This window comes from Notolabrus celidotus, chromosome 23 (assembly GCF_009762535.1).
Source record: "Notolabrus celidotus isolate fNotCel1 chromosome 23, fNotCel1.pri, whole genome shotgun sequence".
In the NCBI taxonomy this organism is placed as follows: Eukaryota; Metazoa; Chordata; class Actinopteri; order Labriformes; family Labridae; genus Notolabrus; species Notolabrus celidotus.
This window is the reverse complement of record NC_048294.1, coordinates 3,435,708-3,451,471: the sequence shown is the minus strand read 5'-3', so window position 1 is coordinate 3,451,471 and position 15,764 is coordinate 3,435,708. Positions and strand designations below refer to the sequence as shown.

The following is a 15,764-nucleotide window of genomic DNA, read 5'->3' as shown; positions in this document are numbered from 1 at the left end:
AAGTAAACCTTTAAAGTCACACTCAGTGCTTTTAGCATCTCAAACAAAAGATCACATTGTGATATAAAGAGCTTGCTGTTCTTCATCCTTTCAGGGTCACCCTGGTCAGGAGGGCGGCAGAGGGCCACCAGGACTGGACGGCTGTAACGGGACCAGAGGAGAACCTGGAGATTCCGGATTCGGAATTGGAGGGCCTGGATTTCCTGGGAATGCTGTAAGGACAAACTTCCAACCCTTTTTAATTAGTGGACATGTTCAAACACTGATTAAATACTGATGGTGTCCCTCCTCCTTCAGGGGCCGAGTGGGCCAAAGGGTCAGAAAGGAGAGCCACGGTACATCTCAGATGGTGGATTCACAGTAAGTCGTGTTAACTCGTCTTAGTTTTGGTCTTTGGCTCACACTGCTGGACTCTCAGGTTCTGTTAGAACTTATTCAAGTGTGAATAGACTTTCTGTTTCTGTCTCTCATTTCAACCTTCCCTTTTCACCCGTTTTTGTCCGACTCAGTGCTTCAATCTCTGAACTCCTCATCCATTTCTTTCTCATATTCTTCTTCAACCTCTCTACATTTTTAAATCTGATGTTTTCAATTGTTTTTTTGAAGTGCAGCACTGGAAAGTAGCTCATCTTGTAGCTCCAAACCAGTTCACAGAAATGCACCTCATTATTAACTCCTGTTATCTCTGTCCCTCATCTCCTGTTTTTATTTAGTCCCAAACCACACATGGTGATCATCTAAATAATAATAATAATAATAATTTTATTTATAGAGCACCTTTTAAAACCAGGTTACATGGGCAGCATAATAAAACAGGCAGATAATAAAAACACACAAGCCAAGATAAAGAAATAAAACATATTTTGAAAGACATCAAATTCCCCTAAAATAACTTTAAAGGAATCCAATTATTTTAAAATATATTTCTTAAAGGCACTATGAGGAGTTTTTCACCAGCTGAGAAACAGACTGACACCAACACTGATGCCTCTTTATGACCTTTAGAAGCAAACAAAACCATAAACAACAACACTGATGCCTTCTCTGTTGTCATTTTTAATGCCTTAAACCACTCAGAAGGGGTAGGTGTCAGACCACATGATTGACATTTGACTTTAGAAACATCCTTTTTCGGCTGTTTTCATGGCAAACAATCACATTGAGTGATACATCTGTCTGCTAAAAGACAACAGGGTGAGGTTTTTGTTGAAAACACTACGTTTGCACGTACAGAACAAGAGATAAGAGGTATCACTTTGTCCACGATGGGGGCGCCAAAATTGATATAAATCAAAAGTTCCTCACAGCAGCTTTAAGATGATTAAAATAAAATAAAGTCAAATAAAATTCAGATAAAATCCTGGAAGGCTCTGTGATAAAAGTATGTTTTAAGAAGGGATTTAAAAGAGCTCACTGACTCAGCAGACCTGATCTCCTCCACATGGTTCCAGAGTGTCCGACCCCTCACTGTGAACGCCCTGTCCCCCTTTTGTTTTCATTTTAGTATCTGGAATGCACAATAAACCTCTGCCCGAGGATCTCAATGTACGTGTCGGTTCATAGGGTATTAAAAGCTTGGAGCAAGACGATGCAGAGCTTTAAAAGTAATCAGTAAAATCTTAAAATCAATTCTAAAAGGGAGCCAGTGCAAGGAAGCTTAAACCAGAGGGATGTGGTCGTATGTTTTGTTTTCTGGTTAAAACCCTGGCAGCTGAGTTCTGTACAGTCTTGAGACGATGGAGGGATTTGTTGTGCAGGCTGCTAAAAAGCCTGTTACAGTAGTCCAGGTGTGAGGAGAGAAAAGCATGTGTCTGTGTCTTTAAAAGTTCAAACAGACCGAATTTTAGAAATGTTTCTGAGATGGTAAAAACACCACTGTGCAAGTTTTGTGATATAATGTTCAAACCTTAAATTGCTGTCAAACCAGACGCCAAGATTAGTCTTGTTCTGTGATTCTCATAGATACCGTGCATCAGCATCCAAACTGATATCATCCATGTATGTTTGAGCTCTGAGCCAGCCTGAAGCATTATATTATTCCACCACTAGGTGGTGCTGCAGTAACAGTACAGTAACACCTCTGAGTCTGATGATCCCAAACAGGGTTCATGTAGAGTTAATGTCCTCCAAAGCATCATGATTACCTTCATCAGAATCAGCTGTAAAGGACATTTTTTAAGTGTTGTCTTATAAATTATAAATTAACCTGTTTTTAATTCATTTTTTCCTTCTTTAGAATATTCCCGGTACACCAGGATCACCCGGTCCACCTGTAAGATTTGTACAATTTCTGCTTCTGTACTACACAGTTCTACTTACTGCTATAATAACACATTTTAATGCTCTTGTGTGTTTTAAATATTAAATCCTGTTCTTTTTTTCTCTGCAGGGTGGCAGAGGTCCTGATGGTCCATCTGGTTTTCCTGGTGCAAGAGGTCCTGATGGATACTCTGTAAGTGAAAATCATATTTTTCTTTATTTGGCATCCATTTTTGGTCAATATCAATCAATCAATCTTTATTATATAGCGCCAAATCCCAACAAATGTTCTCCTCAGACTCTTTCCAAACAGAGCAGGTCTAGACCGTTCTCTATGTTCTATTATTAACAAAGATCCAACATCAAGACCGGATCAGATCCAGTCCCATCTTACAGACAGGACTCAGTCTGATCTCATCTTAATCCACCATGAGCAGAGCACTTTGCAGCATTTAGCAAGTTACAGTGGCAAGTGATGTTAAGTTTACTTTAAGCAGTGACCTGAGGTGGTCCTGGTGTTTTCGGGAGTCAAGTGGAGAAGTTTAAAGCGGTTCACTTAAGGAGGAGGAAGGAAAGAAAGAAGCATTCAAGTGCAAGACTTTCACCCAGGAGACCTGAGTCCATGACCTGTGGGTAATCCAAAACTTCAACATCAATCTTTCTTTATAAAGCGCCAAATCACAACAAAGGTCATCTAAAGACTCTTTCCAAACAGAGCAGGTCTAGACCGTACTCTATGTTCTATTATTAACAAAGACCCAACATCAAGACAGGATCAGATCCAGTCCCATCTTACAGACAGGACTCAGTCTGATCTCATCTTAATCCACCGTGAGCAGAGCACTTTGCAGCATTTAGCAAGTTACAGTGGCAAGGACAAACTTCCTTTGACAGGCAGAAACCTCCAGCAGGACCAGATTTAGGATTTAGCTCATAAAGAAACAAGGACAAGAGTTTAATGAAGTCTACATCTGTGTTCTGTCTTCAGGGCCCACCTGGTCCTCCCGGTCCTGCAGGGGAAATGGTAAGAAAGCATCTTTGATCTGATTCTGTTATTTATTAGTAGTTAAAGTTAACAGTAACTGTTTTGTTTTCCCAAGCGTGTTTGTGTTAACCTTTGTCGTTTTTAGGGGAGCCGTAGTGACGGATATCAAGGAGAGCGAGGAGACAAGGTACGATCGGTTCCCTGAAGAGCTCTCGTTCGTCTGTAGACATGAAGGCGCTCACACTGAACGGCCTGTTCTGATCTTTAACGATGCTAATGAAAGCAGCTCACACATTGAAGTATTTAAATCATGGGGTGACGTTCATCCCCGACAGAGAAACGACACACTGACATTAAGATGCAGTGAAGCATTAAAGGCTGTTCTTGTGTCCAATCAAAATCGTTGATTTCGATGATGTCACATCTCAGCTGCTTGTTTGAGCTCAATTCAGAGAGAGTGTGAAAACCACAACATTGTATTGAATATTTGGAGGGTCAAATATAATGTAATTGAACATCTCTGCTAAAAAAAATGAAGCCTCAACTCAACTCAACTCAAACTTTATTTATAGAGCACGTTTAAAACAACCGGAGTTGACCAAAGTGCTGTACAGGACAAAAACAGCACAAATGACAAACATAGCATACAATACAATACTAAAATACAATACTAGAATACGTAAACAGTGCAAATGTATAATAAAATAAGATAGAATAAAATAAATTAGAATTGAATTAACATTATGCCAGATGTCCACTCAATGTTGATTAAAAGCCAGGGAGAAGAGGTGTGTCTTAAGAGAGGATTTAAAAAAAATAGAAGCCTGATCATGGATATCATGTATTATTTATCTAGGTGTGCATTCAAGAAGCATTCACTTAGCTTAGAGTAGCTCTAAGACTAAATCGATCAATCAATCAGTTAGACTTTATTCGTAAAGTTTTCATACAAGAATATTTTAACAAAAATTGCTGTACATAAAAAAAGATGAACATTTAAAAAATGTAAAAGTACCCCCCAAAAATAACCCCACAATCCACATGTAAGGTGAAGATCATGATATATGCAAAAAATAAAAATAATTTAAAAGAAAATAATAATAATAAGAGGTTGCTGAAAAACCTGAGGAAAAGTAATGTTAAAACTCACTGAAACAAAATAAAATTAATAAGATAATGAAACACTAAAATATTAAACCAGTAAAATAAATGTATGTACTACACTAGACAGAATAAAATATTAAAATGCTGAGAGGTAATCTGTTAAATTCATAAAATTATTAGATCTAATTATTAGCTAAATAAAACAAATTAAATAATTCACAATCAGTTAAAAAAAAGAATAATAATAAATAAAAATACCTGAATTGATATTATTATTATTTTTATAATAAATTAAAATAAGACAGTATATATTTTAAAAAGTGACTAGAATTTGAAATAGATAATAAATAAATTAATTAATTAATTAAGATGAAATTAAACTATTATAAGAATAAGACTTAATTAAAAGCAAAACTACCATGTAGTCCTTTTTCCTTGGGTAAGAAAGAAGTATTTACAAGGTATTTCCTTTGTAAGTAAAAATTAATTAAAAGATAAAAAAAAATTTTACTTCAATTTTTGGATTTAAAAAAATTCATTTACAGCAAGTCAGAAAAAATCCCATAATTGTATGGTATTTTTGGGGGCATTTTTTCCCTCTCTTTTAAAGTGCAGGTGAAGACAGACAAAAATGTGGAGTAAGGGAATAAAGCCTCTGTACATGGGGCGCACTCTTTAACCCTCTAGACCAAACCAGCCCCCTTTTAACTTGTTTGTTTTTTAATATTATATTTAGGGCTTTTTTAAAATGCCTTTATTCACAGGATAGAGTAGGAAGCTGGGTTTAGAGTGTGGGGAATGACTAGCGGCAAAGGGTCAAGGGTCAGATTCAAACCCTGCTTGCCCAATTTTAAGGTCTGTAACCTCTGAACTTGTGATTTCAGATTTAACTTTAGCTCCTCTTTAACTAATTAAGACCTTGGTCCCCTTGCAGTTTTTTTTGACAGGCTACCTTTACCTTCTATTCAATTTTTAAATCAAACACATTTGACTTAAAAAGCTTTTAAAGAGTGTCTCTTTGTGACATGAATTAATTGTGCTTTTTGTCATAGACTTGTGGTTTCCACACTCTCTCAAACATCCATCATAGACTTGCACATCACAACAACAGGCTTATAGTGCTCTAGCTTGGTCCAAGATATGTGTGTGAGTGTGTGTGTGTTCATCTGTGTGTGCATGAGTGAGTGTTTGCACGCCTCCTGTTTGTGGAATGGATTGGTGGGATGTAACACCGTGCATGTTAATATCTGACTGGTGGTGGCTTGGCTACTTGCACTTCTTCCGTCCAACATATTAATTCACCCTCCATCCTCCATCCTCCCTTCCTTCTGTAACCCCAACCAACCCATACACTACCCTCCTCCTCCTCCTCCTCCTCCTCCTCCTCCTCTTCCTCCTCTTCTCTCCATCCCCACATTGACACATCTAATAAATGGTTTGTTGCATCTGTTTCCTGTATGATAAAAAGATCACATGAACCCTTGCTTGATTCAGTCTGGTTTTGTTCTTTCAAATGATCTGCGATGCCACTGAGACAAGTCACAAACTCACAACTCACTCACAATTCCACATTTCCTGTTAAAACTAACTTCTTTATCACATTCTGATATTTCTTGGATTTCAAAATCGACTGAAATGATTGTTTGTGAGTTGTCCGGTGGCATCACACACTTTCCATCACTGTAAACGACAGCTCAGAAATTTCACTTGAAGTTCTTCCCCCAAATTGGATCAAATGTTAAAGTCATATATTCTTTGATCAGGCTTAATCTTGATCTGCTTGTGCAGAATATGCTGAAATTACACGTTGAATTATCCTCAAATTAAGAGATTAACATTAATACAAACGTCAAAGTTGAGGTTTCTGAGCTGTCCCTCTTGAGGACGATCTGTGGACTGTGTAACTGGGTGCTGGAATCACTTGCTCCTACTTCTCACATTGCACCAAACCTCCCTTTCATTCACATTCATCTGGTGGTGAATTCTGGGATTTTTGATTCATTTTTGCCTGCTCTTTTGACTCCTAAACCCCTCGTAAACCCACCCATCTCATTTGAACAATCACACGACGGTACTAACATGCATGTTACGCTCAACCGAAACCTTCACACACTGAACTCATGAAAAGATTCAGGGTCCAAATGAATGTGGGAACAGCTGGAGTTTACTGTTAGCCTGTTGAAAAGCATAGCTCTCAGGATGAAAATCAAACCGCCCTGTTGAGATCTCTGGTTTTTCTTGCTTTGAAAAAAATAAAATTGGGGTTTAAATTTGTCTTTTAATCTGATCCAGAGAAGCCCAAATTGAAGTATCGCTGAGCTCTTGCTTCTTATTTTCTCTACCTGTCTTTCCTACCTCTCACTCTTTTACTAACTTTCCCTTTTTTCATCATTTTGCTCTTTGCATTCCTGCATTTGTCCCTTTGTGACCGTTTGTTCTCTCTCCTCAGCTACTTCTTCTTTTTTGCCTGAAAGTAAAAAAAAATGTGTATAATTAGCTTTAATATGCTAACAAGCTGTCTTGTTAAACTACTCACTCTATCTATCTATCTATCCATCTACCTACCTATCACCTACCTACCCACCTACCTACCTACCTACCTATCTACCTATCACCTACCTACCTACCCACCTACCTACCTATCACCTACCTACCCAGCCACCTACCTACCCACCCACCCATCTACCTATCACTTACCTACCTACCCACCTACCTACCTACCTACCTATCACCTACCTACCTACCCACCCACCCACCTACCTACCTACCTACCTACCCAACCACCCACCCACCTACCTACCTACCCACCCAGCCACCTACCTGCTTACTTACCTACCTACCTACCTACCCACCCACCCACCCACCTACCTGCCTACCTATCACCTACCTACCTACCTACCTACCTACCTACCCATTTACCTACCTACCTACCTACCTACCCAACCACCCACCCACCCACCCACCCACCTATTACCTACCTACCCGCCTACCTACCTACCTACCTACCTACCCACCCACCTACCTACCCAACCACCCACCCACCCACCTACCTACCTACCTACCTACCCAACCAACCACCCACCCACCCAATCACCTACCTACCTACCTACCTACCTACCTACTTACTTACCTACCCACCTACCTATCACCTACCTACCCACCTACCTACCTACCTACCTATCTAAATTTCTATCTATCTATCTGGATAAAGGTGCTCCTAAAGGTTTGTGGCAGTTTCCGTGACATAGAATATTGTTACCCTAAGCTATATTAAGTTAGGGTTAGGGTTTAGGCTTAGGGGTTAGGGTCAGGGTTAGTCCTTCCATAGCACAGCCAAGGCCTCACTGCTTATGCTTTGAATCAGCCAAAGCAGTCAGGTTACAAACACAAGGGTTGACTGGATCTGCCTAGTTATATATGCCTTGTATCATTTGTTGAATGTTTTGCATTTAGGTTAAAAAGCAAGAAACCTCCAGTGTTGAAAACTCAAACCAATGCAGAAATGCAAAAAACTGCAGTTCCTCAAGTATCCACTTGAGGTGGACTGCAGAAGCCAAGGACATCCTGTTAGGGAGTGTAAATGGTACAAACAAGGACTGTGGTCTCAATAGCTCTTGCTTTTGCTTCTCCTCCCCCTTTTTCCCTCTGCACTCACATTCTAACCTCCTTTCTTTTTCCTGTTCCTTGTCCGCTACCTTGCCCTTCCTGATTGGCTAACCGTGTGTTGTGTGTATTTCGGACTACAGGGCGATGTGGGTCTCCCAGGACCCAGTGGTACTCCCGGCGACGGGTCACTAAGAAGCGAACAAACTCTCACTATCTACAAAGGAGATAAGGTAACACAGTGAGGCAAGGCTAGGAGCAATGACTTTTTTAATGCTTCCAAAAACACACAAACATAACTGGATGTGGTGGGGGGGTTTAATGTAAGAGTGGTAACCAGCTCCAGCAGGCTGCTTGTCCTCAAAACTCAAACAATACGCGAGGATTGGGAGCAGTGATTGCAGCAAACTTTACAGTCATGGAGAGGAAGACTCTTGGCGCCAGAAGTGAGGAGACTTTGTTGGAGGAGAGGTTCAGAAACTGGAGTTTAAAATAATCAAACTTCTCTTCAAGCACTTAGCTAGCCCTGTGATATTTCAGAATAAATGCCCTCATTTCCAGATGTAGATCAAATCTGCCTGGATATATCTTTAACAAAGCTTTTGTCCCATGGCTTGATTGAGAGATTCTTGGACTCTGACTCTCACTCCTTACTCTGTCGGCAAAAGCCCCTTCACTGCCTTCATCCAGAGGCCGTCCTCCAGTCGCAATGTCCCACCCCTTCCCTTTTACTCCTCAATGTCCCAATACTCAACCACCGCCTCTACCGCCTCACCCTGTCCCCGCCTTGTCCAGCATAAACACTTATCTTTTCCCCTGGTTGCGTCATCCAGGGCGACGTGGGCTTGCCTGGTGACCCTGGACAACCAATGATCAATGGCATAGTGGAGTTTGTGGGGTTTCCCAAAGGAGACAAGGGAATGCAGGTTTGTTGACATTTTAAATGCAGAGCAGGAGGGCTTACAAATCTACTTGTCCCTAACCCTAACCCTTACAAGTTTCCTCTGGACTGGGGGTTACTTTGTGCAACATACTGATGGTATTCAAGGTTTTCTCCAAGTAACACCAAAATTTGGACACATTAACATTTTAAAAACCTTTATTTCATCTCATTTAAATACATCAAGGCCTGTGTCGTAAACTGTCTTGGTAGTTCTCTTGAAGGGCTCTTTGGAAAGGTATCCACTGTTGGTAGACGGCATGCTGAAATAGACTTAAATCCAATGGCTGTCTAGGTAGAGGACTAAAAAAGGGTATCAGGAAAGGTTCGGCTTATAGCTTGAGTCCAAGTGGAAGTGGATTGAAGTTGAGGGTGGGATTCTGCCTCAAGTCTAAACACCTCCAGATCTTGTTCAGTGATTGGAGAGGGTGGGGGGTAAAGTGGAATTAAAGGCATGGACTTTGCCAAAGGGCAAAATGTTCCATTTCCCAGTCGATCCACGATCCAGCCCTCATGTATGGTCTTTAGGTTTGGGTACTGATATGAAACAAGATCAAGTACACAAGTTCCAGCTGATGTGGTTTGGGCAACTGACACGGATGTCTCCTGTATGACTCCCTTTGGAGGTGCAACTAAGAATTTGAGACTCAGAATTGATTGTATTTCTGAGATACACAACAATCCAGTGTCTGCCAGGACCAAGGGAATGACTCAAAGTCCTAATTGAGAAGTGATCAGGATTACGTGGAATCAAAGATGGGAGTTAGTTAAAGTTGAATTAACTCTGGATCCAGTCACAAGTGAGGGTTGGTATTACAGAGTTTAACCCAATCCCAAACTGGACTTGGTTGAAGTTCTTGAAGACTTTTGGTCTTCAAGAAGACTCAGTTCTTCTTTAGTGAAGGTGCTGGCTTTACGGTGGACATTATTAGTAATGTTGGTATTTCACTGGACCACCATAGTGCAGGATTACAGAATCACTCTTGCATATGGTCAGGACCATGACCTGGCCAAGTGATTTTTGTCTGGGTGGCTAGGCTCTAAGTAAGGTTAGGTGGTCAGACATCTGGATTGAGCCCAGAATCGACAAACTATGTCTTAAATTGTAAGGAACCTGCTGAGGTGCTTTGGGTCTGTGGTTGAGATGACTCCTTAGACCCATTTGGAAGGGCACGTCCAACTTGATCACAGTGTTGGATGCATGGAAACCTCAGCCTGGCTCTGTCCCTACATCAAGATGGACCACATTTCACTCGGTCAACTTTTAAGCTAGTTTGAAAGAATGAGTTCTTGTCTCAGCGGGGCAGTTTTTGTGTGTTTCTACAGTTTAAACGGATGACTAAGGTAAGTTTTGGTATAAAGGATTGGAAAGTGATGCAGTAAGAAGTTATACACTGAAAGATTATCATCTCAATTTTACCTTTGCAAAAATGATCCTGTACTAAGGTTTAAATTTGTTCTCTTACTTTTTCTCTGACAGGGTGAACCCGGCCGAAAGGGCGTCAGAGGATTCAGTGGGTCTCCTGGCCGCCCTGTTAGTATTTCCTTTTTAATTTGAGGGCGCTATAAACCACATTGTATGAACTGAAAGAGAACCTGGATAAGTGGACCCTAAAACTGTTTTTCCTTTACCCCTTTCAGGGACCTTTTGGCTATCGTGGTGAACTTGGAGAGAAAGGCATTCCTGGATACCCTGGTGCAAGAGTGAGCGCTAACATCTGACTCTATTTCAGTGATATTAAACATCAGAGAGGACGCAGAAAGAAACAGAAATGTGCCGTCTTGTTTTATTGCTTTCACATCAACGTTGTGGAGATTCCTTAGCTATGAAAGAGGATTAGGGGACCTGAACAAAAAAAATAAGGTCAATTTCTTTTTCAGCTATTATTATTATTATGAGGGAAAAGTCAGAATTCTGAGATTAAAGTTAGAATTTTTAGATTAAACATCAGAATTGTGAGAAAAAAGTCAGAATTCTGAGATTTAAATCCGAATTCTGAGATGAATTCTGAGATTAAAGTAAGAACTCTGAGATTAAAGTAAGAACTCTGAGATTAAAGTCAGAATTCTGAGATTTAAATCAGAGATCTGAGATTAAAATCAGAATTCTGAGATTTAAATCCGAATTCTGAGATGAATTCTGAGATTGAGAGTCAGAATTCTCAGATTAAAGTCAGAATTCTTAGAAAAAAAGTCAGAATTCTGAGATTAAAGTTAGAAATCTGAGATTAAAGTCAGAATTCTGAGATTAAAATTTAGAATTCTGAGATTAAAGTCAGAATTCTGAGATTAAAGTAAGAATTCTGAGATTAAAGTCAGAACTCTGAGATTAAAATTTAGAATTCTGAGATTAAAGTCAGAATTCAGAGAAAAAGTCAGAATTCAGACTTTTATCTCATAATAATAATAATGATGAAAAAAGATTGACCTTAATTTATTTATTTTTTCTTCAGTGGCCCTTATCCTCTTCCACACTTACCAGTGCTCTCATACTCATGTTGTATTTAGAAGCAGTTCTGTTGTTGTGATGTTGGTAACTGTCTCTCACCTTTACTCTACCTCTTCCTCTGTGGTGGATCTCATCTTGGATTACGCTACACACAGGGGGCTCCTGGGTTTAACGGGCCTTCCGGCGCTCCAGGACTGAGGGTAGGTCTTTATAATACTGTTCCCAAGTGTTTGGCAATGGCTTGTTTTGTTTTCAACATTTCCACGTGTTACTAATAACTAAAGCTGTCATTATGCATAGACTGGAGTTAAAAAAGGTTTTCCTTCAAGTTTGGATTGTCAGTTGTTTGCAATATACAACTTCTAGCATTAGGTAGGCTAATGCTAAGTCCTCCACACTCTGCTCCTTTGAGTACAGCAATACAAGTTTAAGAGAAGGTCAAAAATGCACCCCTTAAGGCTCCTTTTGGTTTACTATCACCCAACCAGTTTATTCTACACTTAATTCAAACCCCTCTTTTTTCTTCAACAGGGAATGAGGGGCAACAATGGCTACCCTGGGCAACCAGGATACATCGGACCCAAGGTATTTAAGTGTGTTTGATTGCAACTTCCACAAGAAGTGTGGGTTTGAGATTGAAGACAGGTAGCTAGTATGAGAGGCTTACATTTGTACATTTGATTATGGGTAAGTGGTGTGCTTTAATTCAAAGGAATCAGGGTTTGTTGTCATTGTGAGTAAAGGAATTGACTTTATACCAAGAAATGTTAAGTCACTTTAAGCAGAGGCTCATATGTAGGGCCTGCTTGGCTTCCCTGAGCCTGTTCCCAGACAGGCTGTTCTAGGCCACACATTTACATACAGTATATGATATATATAGCAGGTTAGCTTAGCTTTGCAGTAGCAAAACCCCTTCAAATCCCAGCGTCCCACATAGCAAAACTGGTCTGGCCTGGTTCTGGCCCACAATACACTTAGACTCGGCCAACACATGGGCCAGCTTAATCACAAGCTCAACCTTAATCGGCCCAGATGCAGAATGGACAGATCTGGGCCACATAAACCAAGCCACAATCGGTCCAGATGTGGCATGCCATCATACATACAATGCCATCATTGCCAGACCTGGTTCACATCCGATTGACATACCACTTGCCATGCCAGCAGTCAGCCAGCAGTGCCAGCTTGACGCCAGATCTGGCCCAGACCTATCTGCTATGTGGGGTGTTGTGGTTGCTTAGCTAACATCTAGCTAACTGACCCCTGATGCTAGCGAGCATATACACGTTGATGCAACTAAGCTCAGTGTCCTTTAGCTTGGAATAAGTTTGTCACACCAGAAGTAGAGACTGAATTGTCTCACATTTGGATCTTGTTCCACACGTGATATTTTTAGGGGGACCAAGGAGAACCGGGACTACCAGGACCTCCTGCTTACATTAGTGATCTTGGAACATCTGTTCAAGGTAACACAATCGCCAAACCCAGAATGCATTAGATCCAGTAATTGTAAGACAACTATTTAATATATTTCTTCCATGAATGGCCTCAGGACCACCAGGTACCCCAGGTCTCGGTGGCTATCCTGGTGCCCCTGGTGACCAGGGACCTCAAGGATTCCAGGGACCACCGGGCCAACCTGGATTTGGTGGAACTGGTTCAGGTAATATATTTTATAGTTACATCAATAAACAGAAAAAATGAGTTTAAATTTGCATTTATATATTGGTTTAATTAATCGACCAATCATATGTCTGTCTTCCTGCCAGGTCGTGGTGGATCCCCAGGCTTCCCAGGGACCCCAGGCCCCAAGGGAGAGAAAGGTGGCCAAGGTTTATCTACCTATGGCGTAGAAGGAATTCCCGGCTCCCCAGGACTCCCAGGAACTCCTGGCCCTCCTGGACCTCAAGGCGCTACCAGTATGTTCAAGTATAATAGACTGACCTTTGGTTCTCTTCACAGGTGGTCCTACTGTTATGAGAAAGGGAAATCCAGGAAGTCCAAAAGCTGGTCAGGGACTTCTGTTAGCAATGTATCACAGACATTAAACTTCAGTTACTTGACTTCTTAAGATGTATTTTGAATTTTAATTATTGTGAACGCTATCTACTTTTAGTTTGTCTTTGAAGATTCTACATTAAACAGAGCTAAAGATATTTCCAAGATGAGGATGGAGAATCTTTACCTTTAAAGAGATGCACTTTGCATCAAAGACAATAGACTTTGGATTTTGTTTACCAGACATATAATCAATTTCATTACCAAAAGTAAAAGACAAGCTAGTAAGAATATTTACAACACAATGGTTGACTGATTTAACTGTCCTCCAAGGCCTTGCCGTTGGTCCGTGCATCATCTATCCTGAGGTGTCTCCCAGGCCCAAAGGCAGGTATTTTATAGGCGGCCATATTGCCATGATTGCCGTGGCAATATTAAGGCTGCCAACAAAGAAAATAAAGCAAACAAAACTTTCAGCAGGCAGTATCTAACTGCCGAAATGCTTATTAAAACGCTATTCTCTGTGGAGGGTGCAGTGGTAAGTATAGCTGAGAGGAGCTTTTCCAGGCTTCAGACTTGGATGGGAGGCTCTCTACTCCAAGCTGCTTTTCTCATCTTTGGCCACAAGGTGTCGCCTGCTGATTCACTGATTTTACATGGACATAATGCAGATTGAAGGGCAGATTTAAACAAAGGAAGGCCAAAATGGAGGCAAAAAGTGGAAGAGTGTTACAATAAACTTCCATTTTTGATAACCAGTTTGATTGAGTACCGTTAGCATCTATTTCCTTTGTTTGTGTACGTGCCAAAACTAGAACAACATATTCATGCTTCTTAATGGGCGGAGCTCATTGCCATTATTGTCCATGTAAAACCACTGAAGTAGCATACTGTTTTATATTCTGATGCAATATAAACAAGTTTATGCTTTAATTTTAAGTGAGCATCTGTCATCTTGCAAAAGCAGCTGAACTCTTTCATATTACATGCTGACCAAAGGGATTAATACTGATTTCACACTGTGACGCCAAGCTGCTCTTTCACTGTATTGTTTATTTTACATGAATATTCAAGATTAAGAGCATGTTGTTAACCCTCCTGTTATGTTTGTTTCTCAGGAACAGCAATAATGTTCCTGGGTCAATTTGACCCGGGGTATATTTAATTATCCAAAAGTGTCAGAACCCCAAAAAAATTCCAATAAATTTTTTTAATCTCATTATTAAGTAACCATTTAAATCAATATTAAGTGCAATGGTGTTCTTTAATCCTCACAGATAATATTTAATGAAGATGTCTCACTTGTTTTTAATGAAAATTCACGTTAAAACTTTTTAACATTGGAAAGACTTAAATATAAATACAATAATTTGACATGACAGATTTTTGTTTATTTCATTTTGAATTTTTCCTCATTTTATGAAGTGATGTTGATAAATGAACACAAGACACCTCTTCTGTCACATGCTGCCCAGATTTTTAGGTGGTTTTAAGTTGGTTTGGAAAGCATATATTGCCTAAATTTTCAAAGTCAGAATTGTGAGATTAAAGTCAGAAATGAGAGATTAAATTAAAAATTGTGAGATTAAAGTCAGAATTCAGACTTTTTTCTCAGAATAATAATAATGAAGAAGAAAAAAAATTGACCTTAATTTTTTTTCAGTAGCCCTAATCCTCTTCCACATTTAGCAGTGCTCTTATACTCTGTTGTATTTAAGATAAGATAAGATAAGATAGTCCTGTACTCGTCCCACAACAGGGAAATTCAAGCGTCACAGTAGCAAGTAGACAGTGCAAAAAAATATATATATAAGTTATTAGAAATTCAATTTAAAGTTAAAATTAAAGAGGTAAAAATAAGCATATCTGTTATATATATTATTGGTTATTATTATTATTATTATTATTATTTAGTAGCAGTTCTATTGTTGTAAATCAACATATAACATTGAAATAAACCGTTTTAATTTTATATATTGATTTGACCTATTAAGCCAAGCAGAATACGTTTCATACTGAAAAAATACTTTTAACTTTTTTTTAGACTTTTGAACTTTCTAAAGGGTCAATTTGACCCGCAACATAGCAGGAGGGTTAAAAAAAATATATCCCTAAGAAAAGATTTAAAGACAGGCATTTTCAGACCAAGGAGTTATGAGGACTCTCTGAATGGAACTGCACACCATCAAGGTTTTTATTTTGTGCCTTTTGAAAATTTAATAAATAATCAATCTCAGGGTGGGAAGCTCAAATGCTATTGTAATGATGATTTTTTTTTTGTATTCAAGGTTGCAAATCTGAATTTGAACAAAAGCTCTCCGTTTGATCAACAACAAAAATACATCAACAGTCTTCATCACCTGTTAGCAAACTTTATCCCACAGCCAATGTTAGCAGTCAAACACTTCTTAGCTTACATACCTATT

At 39.5% G+C, this 15,764-nt stretch overlaps 1 protein-coding gene across 1 annotated transcript in view; it reads left to right on the top strand.

Annotated features, from left to right (window-relative positions):
* The window catches only part of col4a6 (collagen, type IV, alpha 6), a 169,921-nt gene that overhangs the window by 126,511 nt on the left and 27,646 nt on the right, over window positions 1–15,764 (top strand). Inside the window, exons 7-21 of the mRNA XM_034677072.1 lie at window positions 95–214; window positions 298–360; window positions 2,237–2,272; window positions 2,390–2,452; window positions 3,248–3,283; window positions 3,390–3,431; window positions 8,095–8,184; window positions 10,372–10,425; window positions 10,533–10,595; window positions 11,496–11,540; window positions 11,872–11,925; window positions 12,737–12,806; window positions 12,893–13,003; window positions 13,110–13,259; window positions 13,672–13,725. Of these exons, the coding sequence (XP_034532963.1) occupies window positions 95–214; window positions 298–360; window positions 2,237–2,272; window positions 2,390–2,452; window positions 3,248–3,283; window positions 3,390–3,431; window positions 8,095–8,184; window positions 10,372–10,425; window positions 10,533–10,595; window positions 11,496–11,540; window positions 11,872–11,925; window positions 12,737–12,806; window positions 12,893–13,003; window positions 13,110–13,259; window positions 13,672–13,725 (1,051 nt within the window). The remainder of the gene's footprint in view (window positions 1–94; window positions 215–297; window positions 361–2,236; window positions 2,273–2,389; window positions 2,453–3,247; window positions 3,284–3,389; window positions 3,432–8,094; window positions 8,185–10,371; window positions 10,426–10,532; window positions 10,596–11,495; window positions 11,541–11,871; window positions 11,926–12,736; window positions 12,807–12,892; window positions 13,004–13,109; window positions 13,260–13,671; window positions 13,726–15,764) is intronic.